The 15,738-nt window shown below is 41.1% G+C and overlaps 1 protein-coding gene across 1 annotated transcript in view; it reads left to right on the forward strand.

The window, feature by feature from the left end:
- LOC145910868 (uncharacterized) overlaps positions 1-14,028 on the forward strand; it is a 28,731-nt gene extending 14,703 nt beyond the window's left edge. Inside the window, exons 9-16 of the mRNA XM_082998082.1 lie at positions 10,132-10,371; positions 10,569-10,802; positions 11,048-11,217; positions 11,516-11,738; positions 12,003-12,200; positions 12,410-12,534; positions 12,829-12,922; positions 13,119-14,028. Coding sequence (XP_082854208.1) covers positions 10,132-10,371; positions 10,569-10,802; positions 11,048-11,217; positions 11,516-11,738; positions 12,003-12,200; positions 12,410-12,534; positions 12,829-12,922; positions 13,119-13,226 — 1,392 coding nt within the window. The 3' untranslated portion in view covers positions 13,227-14,028. The remainder of the gene's footprint in view (positions 1-10,131; positions 10,372-10,568; positions 10,803-11,047; positions 11,218-11,515; positions 11,739-12,002; positions 12,201-12,409; positions 12,535-12,828; positions 12,923-13,118) is intronic.
- The last annotated feature ends 1,710 nt before the right edge of the window (positions 14,029-15,738 follow it).

Here is a 15,738-nt window from a genome sequence, read left to right on the forward strand (position 1 = left end):
ACTCTCAAGTCGCTCTCGCAACATCACAGCGGGTGAATTCGGGGCCAAATATGTGAAGTGCCACTTTTATCTCGGAAAGTTTCAAAACAAACCAGGTTGACCTCGTCATTGTGCTGTAGTGCTCCTCACCACGTAGAGTATGTTGCTTCCACCTTGTTGGAAATCCCTAGTTGTTTCGATGTGAAATCACCTTCGTGTGTTGCAACTCCTCAAGCAGCAAATCTGCAAACAAACACCTTGGGGTATCTTAGACTAGTTAAGGCAGTTAACGCGTCTGTTCCTGTCGATGGTTGAAAAAAAATTGTAACCCACTAAAATTTCAAACTGACATTTACAAGCTGTGTATGGTTGGAAACGGGAGGGCGCTTTTGCGCAACAGGAAAGCTCGTGTTTGGACTCTGGCTCATTACTTCGCGCTGTGTCATACTCGGGTAATTCTGCGGGGAACTTCGTTTGAGGATTGTTGGAAACCAAACCCGTATTAGGTTAAAGCAACTTGTTCCGTTGTTCCGTGTTCGGAATTGACCGTACACCGTCTCTGGTTATTTCCTGATAATTGTTAACTTGCGTCTGCGGTTAAGACCTTGTAATAGAACAGAGCAGCGCCCCCGAACTGTACGAACTTTGGTTCACAGCCAAGCACCTTCCTCTTACAGCTGACCGTATGTCGCTATTAGCGCACAACGCGCTTACCTTTGGTGCGGTGAAAACCTTTCGGAGCAGTGTTCCACACCAAACAGTATGTCACATTGTAGTGCTGGCGATCCAAACAACCAAGTTACGCAAACTGGCGAAACTGTTTATTTTGTCCGAATGTGACTCAGAGTGTATTTACTTTGTTATACATGTTGCCAAGCGTACCCAAACCACCCATTAAAATCCATTAGACGTGTAATACCGACACGGATCGTCTGGTGTGACGATATTACGTTGATTCATAACACGGTTGAGGTTTTACTTATCGAATGTTGTTGGTACACGCCAATCTTTGTTCCTTTTGAAGGTTTTGGTGACGCATGAAACATTTATGTGAGGTTGGAACTTCTCTAGGCGTGTGAACTTCAAATGTGAAGTGATAATAATATCAAGGATTGGGGCAGCTGCCGTGTTAAGATTCAACTAGAAGATATCATATTGTACACACGATTCATCGTAGTTTACATATAAAGTATAAATAGTGTTGATTATTATCGAGAACATGAAGGAACAACGTGTTTGTTACGAAGACCACGTGGTCTGTGCATAAATGACGTTACGTCAGTTACAGCGAAAATCCATTTCGACTTTAATGAAGTTCAGCAGAAATGAAATACGAACTCTTGGTGTTATTCCCATGGCCTTCGTCCAAATAAACCCGTAGGTGAATCCCCGAGATTTCGTAGCGGAAACCAAGATTAGGTGAATCCCCGTACGACCGCGAACTGCAATTTAAGATTCTGTCCCTCGACTCTTGTGTCGACAACAGGCAGATGGATGGCAGCCGTTTGCTGTGTTGCTTTTGTTTTTCGTTTTAACTTAGAATCGTGACGATTGTGCACAAGAATTGAATTGTACGAAACAAACACAAGCGAACTCATAATACAAACGGTGTCCGTGATTTTTTTACCCCCAGTATGTAAATTTGTGACGTCATTAAATGTTACAGGTATTCGGAACAGGTAGAATCCGAATCTTTTCTGTGCTGTCGCATACTTGATTATAATCTTCCTTATATTCAATGGACTCTTGTATTTCGCAACATGCTGTATAGTTTTGGGTTTAATAACAATTCTTGATATTTTTTGTGGGATTCTTGCGATCTTACAATCTTGGATCGCAACTTGATACAATTACTGTGTGTGGGGGCATAACACGATGATGAAGGGGAGAAACGTAATTTAATAGTTTACGTTTTAGTGACACAAAAACCAAACCACTCATTTCCTTGTTCATGTCTAGACGATAAAAACCAATGAATCTATAAAAGTGTTTCGCTAAGAGAAAGTAACCGCAAAACAAACGCCGTCGAACAGCTGATACGACTCGGTGTTGTAACATGTCTGCCTCCCACTCAAAGTCCGTCCCACTCACAGTCTACGTGTACCACTAATGTTTGTAAATCATGATTGGAACGGGTTTTTCCCGGGTGGAAAACGTGTAAAACCACAAAAACTATTACAAAGTGTCAATAGAGTTATCCGGTGTTCTTCGAAAATTCCGGAATAGCATTCGAAACCGAAATGTATCGTTTGTTTGCTTACACCTCGTGCAAGGAGTTCGGAACGCTTCTTCGCAAATCGCAATGCGGTTAATTATTCCGCTTATTCTGCGACCAGTGTTCGTTCCGCCGGCTACTTTCTGTTTCCATTGTGTTGCGAACAAAGTAGTGGCGTTGGAATTTGTGACAGAACAATGTTTTTTTGTTTCGCTTGGATGCTTTCCAGTCGCTACACCATGTTTATCGCCAAAACAACGGTAGTACTGAACGCTCACTATGGAACACAGAAATTGTTTTTATATGAGTCCTCAGTCTTAAGCGTATCGTTTCTTTGTAAAATCGAAATTAATTGGTATCTGAATTCAAACAACTAGGGTTTAAAAGTATTGGAGAAAGTAGAAAGCGGTTAATCAAGTTTGTCAAGTCTGTATAAGTTCCAAAACATGTTATCGCGACGGTAAGTTTCTTACTCAACCTTCCACGTCAACAGAATTCGAGATATCTCAATCACCTTTCCCACAAACCCGCCTATGACGTAACAATCCACCAAAAAGAAAGCAACCTGGTGTGTTTGTGTAATTCCGGGGACGCCCCGCGGAATCCACCCACGCGACAAACATTAACGACACAAAATAAATTCGCGTCCCCCCTTCTCGAATGACGACAGTCCATCGCGACCCAAGATCCCCCAAAATTCCCGAACGCGGAACGAGTGTTTCGTCGCGACGATCGAGCGGGGAAGTACCTGGTTACGTTGTTTGATCTGCCCTGGTGTTTGTTTCGCGTTTCGAGAACCTTCGTCACTGGTGGTTAGAGGATCGTTTTTGGTGGAACTGCCTTGTTATTGACGCAATCACATTTCAAAATCACAATTCAAAAGGCTCACTGCCTTGTTTCCTGTTTTCGACTCTGAACGTGATGCGGGCTTTCAATGTATGCTCTCTTTCATTGGCAGTTGAGTGAAAGTCGGAACAAACAATTGGTTTGATTCTATTGTACATACAGTTGCTGTTGTGCAGTTAATTAAAGGATGAAATGCTAAATATGGTCACTGTTCACAGGCACTATCTAAGAAACTTTCGTTTCAGGCTGAAATCTGCCAGTCTTGTTAAATTAGAAAAATATATTTTGCTTTAAATTAGTGTCTATACAAAAGCAAAGCAAGAATTAGGTTTAAATAAAATAAAAAGGCTCTCCACTACCTCACAACACGCCCTTTACACAACTAAAAACCTGCCACATGCAACGGGTGGGAGCGTTGCGAAAACGCGGAAAAGATGAGGACGGAGGAAAAAAATAAAAACGCGGTGATGATAAAACACTGCAATTCATAAACTGTTCACAGGCTTTAGCAACCTGCGCCAAAATTAACAAGGACATGTTGCAAGATATAAGAAGTAAATTATACTAGAGGTTGTGGTAGAGAAATTCAGTACATTAAAACCTGTTCGTGTGCTTTCCTAATTGGTTTAAATGCAATTTACTTTCATATGACGTTGAATAATGCCAAGACGGACCCGTCAAGTTTGGCAAAATACAATCAACTTGTGTTCTTAACAAAAACCACCCCTGGCTAAAAAATCACATCCGCAAACAAGAAACAACAAGCTTGCGTCCGTTGGGAGGAAAGATCGGCCTATAATACGGGACTAACAACAACACTCATCAACTGCTACGGCCCCATAGTTTGCTTAGCTTATGAAAACAGACAAAAATTTCACCGCGAAAGTCGCTTCGTCATGCTTGATGACGTCACACCATTGTGATGTGAAACTACTTCGGGACGTTAATGAGTTACGATGCTGTGTTGTATTTGTTAGTTTCACTTTGTAAACCGAAAGCGGTTCTGAATGTAAAGCTAATTTTGGATATTTTGATTGCCTGGATGGCGTAATGACACGACGTTATCAACTTTTAGTAGTTTCCAATCTGGTTGCCATTTCCTTGTACGTTTGGTGTGGTCATACCACAGACAACAACTCATTAGTTTAACGATATTTTCATGACACGAACGAAGAAATTCCCACACTGTCTTTTGGGAGAAATGACAAAGCTTCAAAAAGTAGGCAATTACTTTAACGAAAGCAAATTACTTGCAGAAACTATGACGTATTTACAAAGCGTATATATGGCGACTATATGCAATTCCTATATACGATTATTTACATGTGGCGCGTCACCATTTGATTGCTAATACGAACTGCTTGCTACAATGGCTAGGGAAAGCCCTTGCTTGGAATAGGAAAGCCCAATTTTATCAATCGTTGACAGGCGTCGTTGCATAGTTCAATTTGTCATGTGTAAGCAAGCTGTCACATCCAGCTCCGGCATATGGCTTAATGAAAGCCTCAGTGGTAGCAGTAGTTTGCTGAGTTAGCTTGTGGCCTGATGTAGCCTATGTAGTTTATGCAGGGTTTTGATTTGCAGACGTCTGGCGAGTTTGCAAATACGTGTATGGTGTTTATACGAACATGAGGCCTGGTTGGGTAATTTTTAAAACCAACAGAAAGTCAAACTTAAAATTGATTTTTCTGGGAAACTTGAGCTGTACGTTATTATATGCCAATTTAACTTGGTATTTTGGACGGGTGCAGTTTTCAACGTCCAAAGAAACAACTACTGGTCTAAAACCAGACACCAAGTACAGAAACCCAACGGAACGTTAAGCATTTTTTGCGTTTGTGGAGGGGCGTGCCGTTGTGTTTTTCCTACTTTATAAATTAAAATTAGATCTGACTTTCAAGTGCGCACAGTTGCCTCGAGCAGTTGCCTGTTCCTTGTAGGTTCCTGGAACGGAACGACCGACTGGGCATTTTCCTCAGAAAACTTTCCATCAACCTGAAATAGTGAAATTGGGTTGCACTGCTCTGTTGCCTTTTACACGATTATTGTGTTGTACCCTAGTTGCTTTTTACACGTTTTGGTTTAAAAAAAACTCGACTGGCGTCATTTTCCAGAAGCCAAACATTTAAGAATAGTGACAATGCAAAACTCCAGTTCTTACAGTCTGATTTGTTTTGCGAAAATATCCTGTTTCAGTTCCCCAGCGATTCAATTGCGTCATCAGCGGCTGCTTTTTTTTCTTGACCAATCTCGAAATTTTGTGTAGCTTATATAGCACAGTCAGACAAATCTGTGGCAACGGCATCTGGGGGAAACCAGCCCAACGAAACTCAAACAGATAATTCTGGCCATTTTCCCCATCTACATTTATCGATCCTGTATCTCTTGGAGCTGGTCTCATCGATATTTTCCGGGATTCCCCATGTTTTAGGTTACAAAAGGGCTGACAACATTCTTTGTTCAGTCGGTTGATGAGCTTATAAAGACGGGACAGTGCCCCAGTAACTGAAACCGCTTTAGGCCTCTGCTGTTCTACATTGTATGGACGTTTGAAAGCTGCTTTGCCACATACAGAACATGCGTATGGTAAAAATATTGGGAAATTAACCGCATAAGTTAGTTGTGATGTTTTTATTCAATTTTCATGTTTATTTAACATTGTTAGTTTGTATTAATAGTGTAATAAATGATAATTGTGCTAAATTTGTGCCTAGTGCTAAATTGAACTCAAGTGCTGTTGCAGTGATGCGTACAGTAACGGCTACGTTAAATTATCCATGATTGTTTTGTTAGCTGATAAGTTGCGGAAATGCTGATAGCATTTATCCGAAGTCCAGGCTATGGCTTTTCATTCTATTAAACATAGAGACAATAATAGTTCTTTATACTGTACAACTGTTACGTCACAAAGCGCGTTGTCTGATGTTGGTTGAAAGCTATTTTGGGTAAGCTGTCAAATTTGGTTGTTGCGGTTTTGGTCGGTGTCATTGCCGAGGAAGGAAGTAGCAGTGTTCAATGTAGTGATTTTTGCAACATGTATGTCCAATTTGCTAACTGGGATACCGTTGTTTGCTGCAGCGAGGTATTTACATTGTGCTAAGCATACAGGACATGAAACTTTTTTCTTCTGTCGTGTGCAGTCAACCGTGTCGAGTCAATACTTTGCTGGACCAGAATTGCTTGTCTTTTTTCACGCTATGACCAGATTTATATGCCGCTTGACGTATTCGGCGTAAATAAACGCACTAGAATAGACTATTTGGCCATTGAAGAAGACATTCGGCGTCTTCAAATTCGCATTTGGAGTGCAGCAATAGGCATAGCGCAAACATGTAGTGGAAAACTAGTTTGCATTCATGCGAGCAGCCATAGCGCTGGCGGTTTGGTGTATTTGCATTTTACAGTCGATATCACGTGATTTGGACGCGCACGTAACCTTTTGCAAGTCAACCGAACAACTATTTTACTCAAGCTGATTGGTTTATCTCATGAGAGGTTACTAGAGGTCAGTTTAGGTGTGGTAGATCGATACAGATATTGTTTTTTCAAAGTATTTCAGTAGAACGCTAGTGTACTAAACAAACACCTCGCCCCTCTGTAGGTCAGTTACAGGAAAGCCACGACCCAATTGGACTTGTGAGTCAATTCAAACTGCCTTTAGTGGGTATTTGATACGAGTGCTTGGATTTCCTACTCCAGGTCCAAGTGCCTTCATACATTACCTCAGAAAACTCCCCGTTTTGTGCACTCATAACACAGCCGTCATGCCTACGGTTGCCATAACAGTATTGTAGACTGGTTACGTAAACTGACTGTCCCGTTTGTTGGGTCTTAAGGGGGAAATACTGGAATTTTGAGGGAAATTTTGTGTCCAATCAGTGGTGTGAACTGTTTGGAATTCAGGGGCTTTTACGCTGATTTCAGTCGTTGATCCCCTCAAGCGGTATTTGTTCCGTTACCTTCACGGACACTTCCCGAGGAAAATAAGCACAACAACCCGAGGAAAACAAGCACAACAATATTGTGTGTAGATTTTGCGGTTCACCAGGGCATTTTTACTGGTTGCCGTAACAACTAATCAAACTAAAAATTGCGTTTTTGTTCAACAACAGTTGTAGATTTGATTTTAAATGGCATCAATATTTGTTGGAAATAGAAAATATTGGTGCTCACTTTACTTAAACCGATATAAATCATCGTTTTGATGTGGAAAAAAAAACAGATTTATTGTAAGTTAATTCCAGCCTCTGCTGTGACAACAGCGTACAAGCATTAAAACTGACCAGAAACCGGAAGAGGTTGTATGAACCATGCGTTGACGTAATTGTTGACGTCATATGCCCCTTTTTTAGTTCTTTCATAAAATATTGAAGGCGCGTCGGGCTATAGAGGCGTGTCAACGCCGAAATCCCCAAACGCTTGAATTTCAACATCCGACCTTAAACTTAAAAACATGCCATTCACAAACGCCAGCATGTGCAATGCCCTGCGACCTTTGCTATGTTTAGACAAAGAAATCGCTTTGGGACCGAACCCTTTTACTAACATGAGTCATACGCGAAAAGGTCTTTTGGCCAGAGCAATCTAGTCGATTTGTGGGCGCTATTAATTCTGGTACCGTGCAACCCTAAATTTTGCTCCATATATGTTTTGATGATTCATCTGTTGCTGCGCAAACATTCTTCAAGTCCGGTCACGTTGAAAAGACTTCTGTAGGCCTGGCTTCTGTCGGCTGTGATTTAAGCGCCTGACGCATTTAATTCCCCCTCTGGTATTTCGGGCGTTTCAAATTCCTTGCACGTAAACCCGAAATTACTGAGGGTTGGGCAACAATTTAATTGTTTGGACCATGGCTAATTGTTAATTTTGATATTTTTCGGGTTTGGTGTGTGCGAAGCGTCATAACTTCGCTATTAGTATTAGTGTAGGGTTTTAATTTGACGAAATTGTGTGCGTTATTTTTGAGGTTGCGCGGTGCCGACAAAACCGATGCAAATATTGCACCAGCCTTTCGCAAATACGAATAAACCATTTCCAGTTGCCGCAACTAGCAATATGCCCACATACGAGCAACGCGGGGCTTGCCACCGGGAGTTCCCCAGGTACGTTGGCTGACTCGTTTGTATGCCTATGGGAAGCACCACTCGAACCTTTTTCAGACGCGCTTTTAAATGACGCTGCTGTTGAACGGTCTTGTGTTGAATACAATTGGCTGCTCTGGTCTGCGCATAGAAGGGAATTCTGAAGTGTGCAAAACGCATCTAAATTTGGAATAAAGAAGCCTGAATAGATGGACTTTATTGTTTAGCATGCGAGGCATTTGTCTTACATGGTACTGGCAACAGGCCAACTTTCATCATATCCAGCATATGCTGATGTACATTATCGTGACGTCGAGCAATTAAAAAATTTCCCCGCTGACAAGCCTGCTTTGTGTCGGGGTATTTACATTACAACAGGCATAGAGCTATGTTTCGCAATTGCTGTACATTGTGTTCAGATGGCGTCAGACTAGGTATGTGAGCTGGTAGGTGATTCACCGAGTAAGATAGAACGGTTTCGCTGACATTGCAAACAGTGGACTTGCATTGTTTCTGTTGTTGACAAGCAAGTTGTAACATATTAGTCCTTATATATAGTTATCTGTCCTAAAAGCAGGTAGTCGATGAGGTTTTGGTTTCCTTGTTATACTTATACTGTTTCAACACTGCTTTCATTGACAAGCTTCCTCTTGCTAAGTATTTGCCTTGGCATGTTTGTTTCACTGAGTTATTACCTGTCGTGTACATGTTATATACTGCAAACATATGTAGCTGCCATGTTTTGTGCTATGTTACAGGGATGTCAGTCAGTAAAACTTGGCTAGTACAGGAATGATGTAACTTATAAAAGCACATGTATCTTTGATTGTGCGACTTTTGTGCCTTTCAACTTGATGTGGTAACACTTCGGTTTTTAATCTAGTATCATCTTCACAGCTTAGGCCGAACTGCAAGGGCATATACTTAGTCTGAGTGAATCATTATTTTGCTTGTAACGCTAAAATTTTGTGGTGCTTGCAAAAAAACATGGAAACGGATCCAAACGAGCACCAACCTATGCAAATATCGCCACCCAGTGAGCAGTCGGACTCGTCCGACGAGGTAGAAGAAGTCGAAGATCCCTTTCTCATCGATCCGGAGCACTCCAGTACCTCCCGACAGTCTCTCCCAGATATCGCACGCCCCAGCACTTCCACTGACGTCACACAGTGTAATGATGACCTCACCGAGCGGGTGAGGTTGGTCGAGGACTCGGAAGCGGCCAGACTCTGTCAGGAGTTCGCTGAAAAGTTAAAGGATCTGTACCCTCAGTACTTGGGGCAGGTGGAAGGATCTGGCATGGCTGTACCCCTGCTACTTCACAGTGCGGTGGGTCTTTGTTAGGAAAATGTTTGCTGGGATGAATGTAGCGAGATAGTAATAGCCTGTGGCAAAAAACGAGTTCCGTTTGGTCAAAGCTTGCACGAAAGGCTAGTCATTAGACCACGGATGACGCTCGGCATCGAAAACCTAAAGGTTATTCAAGCGTCATCCTGCCCACACTTTAACGCTTTCCGATTATTTTACACTTCAATGTTCGCTGTCGTGTTTGGGCAAAAAATAAACCAATGAATGAAAGAATAAAAATCACGTTAGTTACGCTCCTAACCTCCCCGTAGTTTCTAGTGCTAGTTTTACTAATCCCCGGCTGTTGCTTAGCAACAGAATATTTTCCCGAGTGATTTCATCTGCTTGCACCAGAGTGTTATAATTTGTTGCCACGTACGTCCCTCCTAACCAGTGAGGCTTATCCGTGGTGAAATCAACCGTGACCGCTCAAACGCGATTGCGTGCGAACGTCACATTTTCCTTTGTTGCGTAACATTCGAGAGTTAGGAAAGGTCGTGTGTAACGATCCGTTCCCAGTGGGTGGTTGTACACCCGACACGAACTACAACTAACACAGCGTCGGACTTGACGTATGAGTTTGTGTTTAACAGACCGTTGTTGGACGAATCCCACACATTCGCGCTTTCCAAGAAAGTGCTTCAATTTTTACTTTATTCGCAGGCATTCTGTGACGCTCTTATGAAGGAAAATGACAAAATGAAGCAACAACTGGTTGAGAACCGAGAGCAAACCGAAATCCTGAAACGTGAAAACGAAGAACTTAAGCGCGCCGCGGAGTGTCCGGCGCAACCTGAAACAAGCGGCCGCGCGGGGTCACCGTCGAGTCCTCCAACTGTTTCCCAGGATCTCATATCAAAGTTGCAGGCGAGAGTCAAGAAGTTGGAGACACAAAGATCTGAGGTAGCTTTTCAACAAATCAAGCCGTTATGCGAATTTTGTAAAAGTCCCCCAATAAAGCAATAACGTGGGTCTAATTTTTCAGCATTAAAAACTGCGATTTTTCAATTATGTTAACCTCCGAATTTTTCATGGAAATAAGCTTGGATAGGAATCGAACCTTCAACCTTCGGGTTGCTTAATAACACGTCAACACGCAGATCTTGCGGGTGAACAGACAGTGGGATACTCAGTACCGACGTCTCAAACAGGAGTTTGACTCCCGAACGGCGCAACAGGAGCAAGAGGAGATAGGAAGGAGTCATGTCAAATTCACCACCGACGTTCCTTCCACATCGGCCGCTGGAGGCAGCAAACAGCGCTACGACGAGAAACGGCGTCGTGACATTGACGTTATGCTAGTCAGCGCCAAGAAAGAGATCCGAAACCTCATGGTAAGCGTAGTTGTGTTTCGGTGCTGGTATTATCAATGAGGTCAATGGAAGTGTATGTGGGGGGATTGTGACCCACTCTTGGCGTGCATTTTCTATAGTAAAAGGTTTACTGGCTTTGCAGCCAAGGCAATACACCTCGATACGATAGCTGTAATCGCCAAGTAAGGACCTGCGCAGTGGGACAATGCTGCCTGTCATGAGGTTGCACTTCTGCATTTTCCAAACAATTATCGTTTACATTGTAGCAAGAAAAGGCTGCGATCGCAAGAAACTTCGCCAACGCCCATTCCCAGTGTCAGACACTGAAGAGAGATCTGGCCCAAGTCAAGGAGATTAAAAGGAAGTTGGAGACGGACAAAAGCTGCCTGGAAGCGGAAAACCAGAGACTGAACCTTGCACTGGAGGCTGCCTACAGGTAGATAGGGGTGGAATTATTTTTCAGCTATTTTTATGTACATCATTTTCTGTTTCCAGCATTTGGGAAATGTTTTCTGAAGGCAACAAATATTTTTTGCGAAACTGTTGTGATATTTAATTTGTCGTATGATGTGTTTAATACCAACCCAAAATGCTAGTCGGATCAAGAAATAATCAACATAAAAATTTAATGCTGTGCTTGTATTTTAATTTGGTAACCAGCAACACCAATACCATGCTCGTCAAAATACATTTTATTCAAACACCAAAACCTATATTTTATTCCGATTTATCAGCATCCACCACCAGCGATCCTCCATCCCCTCCGACCCCATGATGCTCTCCAACGGCGATTCGAGAAGACGCCACGACTTGCTTGGAGATCCCAGATACAACATCCTAAGTTCCTCGCGGGAAGAAGGTTCTCCAGGAACAAGTGGAGGCGAGAGAAGTCCTCCACCTCCCAATGCGGAAGCAATGAACGATCTTCGTACGCAGATTGAGGTCCTCCAGGAGCAGGTAGAGTTACAAGCATCATTTTATATGTATCTTACTATTCGTTTGTTCATCACACCAATCACGTTTGGAGTTATGTGAAAATCAATATTAACACAAGGGCCCTCAACCTTTTGAATACAATGTGTCAGTTTACAAAAAGGGAACGAATGCTGTATGTGCACTACATACAGACAAAAAACGAAGCAATTATAGCAAACATGTCCTGGCTGTTTTCCCGTGCATTGACAACCGGGCAAATTTTTACTCCTTACCTTACGGATGCAGGTGAAGATCTACCGGGAGGACTTTGAGACGGAGCGTAGAGATCGGGAGAAGAGCCAGGGAGATAAGCAGAGGTTGGACGAACAACTCACCAGAGCGAAACACGAAGTTCAAGCCCTCACCCAACAAGTCCGAACTCACGAGTTTGATTTTAAACAGGAGAAAAGGGACAAGGAGAGATTGAGGAGGCAACTTTTGACGGTAAACATATTATAAAAATCCTTGCTGAGTGTGGGTTTTCAAATACTGACCAACAGTTTTATACGCTTGGCTAAAGGTGTTACCGCAGCCTCTTCTAAGGCTAGTCGGTTCGAAATCAGTTCCAAATACACTTGTTTTGTTCAATTCACAATTTCAAACCCATACAACTGATCCCAACTGGTTTAAAAATGTATTTAACCTTTACACAGTACCAGCGAGGCGAAGCCGGGACCTCTTCATCGGCACGCAACCGTGACCGTTACCAGGGCGAAGCCGCCAATTTGTTTGTAGCCACAAGAAATCCCCACGACCCGCCGGCTTATTACGCTCACCGGTAAGTTGGATTCCACAAAATTCGTATTTATGATTTGGGTCGATCATGGATTATTTCTTCATTAACGATTTGTCCGATATTTCTATACCTGACTCTTTGATGACGTTCTTGCTTTATTTCTATTTCAATGATGTCATACAAACGTCATTTGTGTGTACGTGAATTTATAAATTGCGGAAACCACGTGTTCGTCATTATTGAGGTTTATGACATTTGCTGAGACGTAATTGTTTAAGTTGGTGATGTCTTATGTGCGTCATTTTAAGGTAATAAAGTCATATGTGCGTCTGGCAGGTTTACAGGGAGCGATGAGACCACAAATCCGTACCAGCAGAGAGGTTCTGGAAGTTCGAGAAGGAGAAACAGGCAAAGCCCCCAATTTCCTGAGGTGAGTTTAAACCAAGATCAAACGTTTAACAATTAGTTAGCGGATGCGTGTAGTTTGAAATTTCCTTATTGCAAGTTCTTAAAGATGTTTGTGACTAAACTTACGGGCGGTGTTACATTGTGGTTAAATGACAAGAATAAAGAACAAAGCTTTTTTCCTTAATTTTAATTCTTTAAACCATTTTTTTCTTTACCAGCCCAGACAACCCCGACAGGATTGGAGAGAAAATGACAATTTCGATATCGAACGACTTCTCTCGTATCCGCCAGGTGACACCCCCGAGGAACAACCGAACGCACTGTAGCGCCATCTCGCGGCTTGCTGCGAAACAGCTGCACAGTAAAGAATAAGAAGAATTATGATGTCGAAAATGCGTGTGACATCATAGAGCATCATCAAGCGAGAGCAATGAGAACGCTTGCGGAGTGCGTAACAATGCGGGGATTGTGACGTGTGCGATTTGGAATCACTGCTTTGTTTCTAACCAAATTTTTTCGGCGGTCTTGCGAAATTAAACCGATTGTACAATTATATACGTGGAAAGCAGGAACCACTATTAAAAAGTAATGTTAAAAGTTTTTGTATCGCTTAACATGTTGCGCAGTAACTTATATAGCAGCTATACGCATTTAGCGAGTACAATGATCACGTGACTAAGCCGGCTTGGTGACTTATCTTAATTACCTCTGCCTTTCTAGAGGAATGATTAGATGCATAGACACGACGAAGATGTTCGTGGTTCATTTATTCACTTCCCATATTTTGCTTTGCCGCTCACTTTGTCTCTGCACAATCACATTTTCACACGAAACCTTGCGAGATATCTTGACAGAGTTGAAATTCCTGCACAAATGTTTAAGTTCATTAACTATTAGGGCTCGGGTCCCAAACCATTCAGTTTGGACTGAAATAATTGAATCATAAGTTGAGTTTACCACTTTTGTTTCGACGCGAAACTTTATTTACGAAGCACTGTACGCATGTATGTAACATTCTTTCGTGATTACAATGTGTTTTACTCAAAAAACCTCACTCCTTTCCGTTCTTGATTTCGCTGGGCATTAATATACTGATGTAAAAACGAAATATATTGTTAATAACATCTGGATGATGCCATCGTATTGTGGTGACCAGTTTACGGAACTGCAGGTTAAGTCGCGTTGATAACCTGAATATTTTCACGAAACATCGGAAATATTCAAAGCAGCAACATTTTTTAAAACTTTCGGTTGGTCGAGGTAATAACGATTACCTCAGATTCGACTTGTATTTTTTTTTAGTTTTCGGAACCAAAATTGAATAAGCTTATTTAGGTTATTTCTACGCAAAAAAACAGAATGGCTATTTAAAAAAAGCTTTTAATGAGCAGCTAAAACCGACTTAACCCTGTATGGATATAATTGCAAATTTAAAGAAAAAGATTAATTTTATATGGTAATCATTCAATGGTGGATTACCGTAATATATCTGCATGAGAAAAAATATTAATTTTGGTGTGGGGTTAGGGTTTTTTTGAAACGTGACATATTTGTCACACTGGTCCACAAAGGGACAAATTTCAATGAATAAAAAAATAATTCCTGTAGTTCCAAAACAAAATGACCTTGAAAATCAAAAAAATAATACTACGCTCAAGGTAGTATCTGTTATTATTATTATGTTTGTGTTTATTTGCATTAAATTATTTTCTTGTCTATGTGCAGTCATGCATAACATTTTAAAATGCATAAATAAAAGTTGCATTTGCTACACGAAAATAATAGAAAGGAAATTTTTCTTTATTTATATTCCAATTGCTACAGCATCCTTTAGCAAAACCATCTAGTTAATACAACCAAATACAAAAGTGGAAAAACGTTATGGCAATATTTTCAACCAAGTTATATTCTGCTCAGCCTGACCATCATTTGACACCTTCCATGAATGGCTGTAATTTAGGACCATTTCAGACATAACACATTCTGTTTTCCTCTTTGTTTCTTTGTTCCATCTTACAGCAGAAAACAATAATACAGTTGTTACAAAGTTGGCCAGAACTGATTTTTACACCCTGTCGCAAATGTGGAGGTTTCAGCTATGGGTTCATAAACTAAGTCTACAATGGCATAATCATTTTAATGATATTCAAACTAGTAGAACACTTTGTATTTGATTAAACTTACCAAATCCATCAGCATAAACACAGAAACCACTAACCTATGCTCTGCTCATCATCCAAAGAAGCAAATTTTCCAACAAGTTATCATCATTTTTACCATTATCATCCCCCATAGATCTTCCACATTATTTGTTACCATCAATTTACATTGCATTTGTTGTAAATAATGGAAAATCTTCACTATTTAAAAGCAAAATCATTAATTTTTAATTATCATATCCATCACAAAATATCACCTAATGGACTGCGTCATAAAAAAGCCAAATCGTTGGTTTTTCCGTCCAAAAATTGTTGGTTTTACTTCAATCTGAGCCCACATGCATGATTTCTTTTTCAACTTAATAACTTACTAGTAAAGCCTTTTGAGTAAAAAAACGCAAACCTACTACAACAAACCACCATTTACCAAAACACGTTTTGAAAACTACCGCCGTTCTAACAACCAACCGGAGTTTACCATAACAGTGTTTCCAAGAAAATCCAAATTTCCAAAACGTAACGAAAGAGATATTCTTGACTACCGGTACATTCAAAAAACGTTCATTAAGGATGTGTTTGTTGTATGTATTCCAAACGTAACAAAATTGTAGATATAGGGTTAAATCGTTTTCTTCCGAAAATGACATTTATTTTTATTTAAATTACTTTGGCAACGTGT

The sequence above is a fragment of the Ascidia mentula genome, chromosome 8 (genome assembly GCF_947561715.1).
Source record: "Ascidia mentula chromosome 8, kaAscMent1.1, whole genome shotgun sequence".
Lineage (NCBI taxonomy): Eukaryota > Metazoa > Chordata > Ascidiacea > Phlebobranchia > Ascidiidae > Ascidia > Ascidia mentula.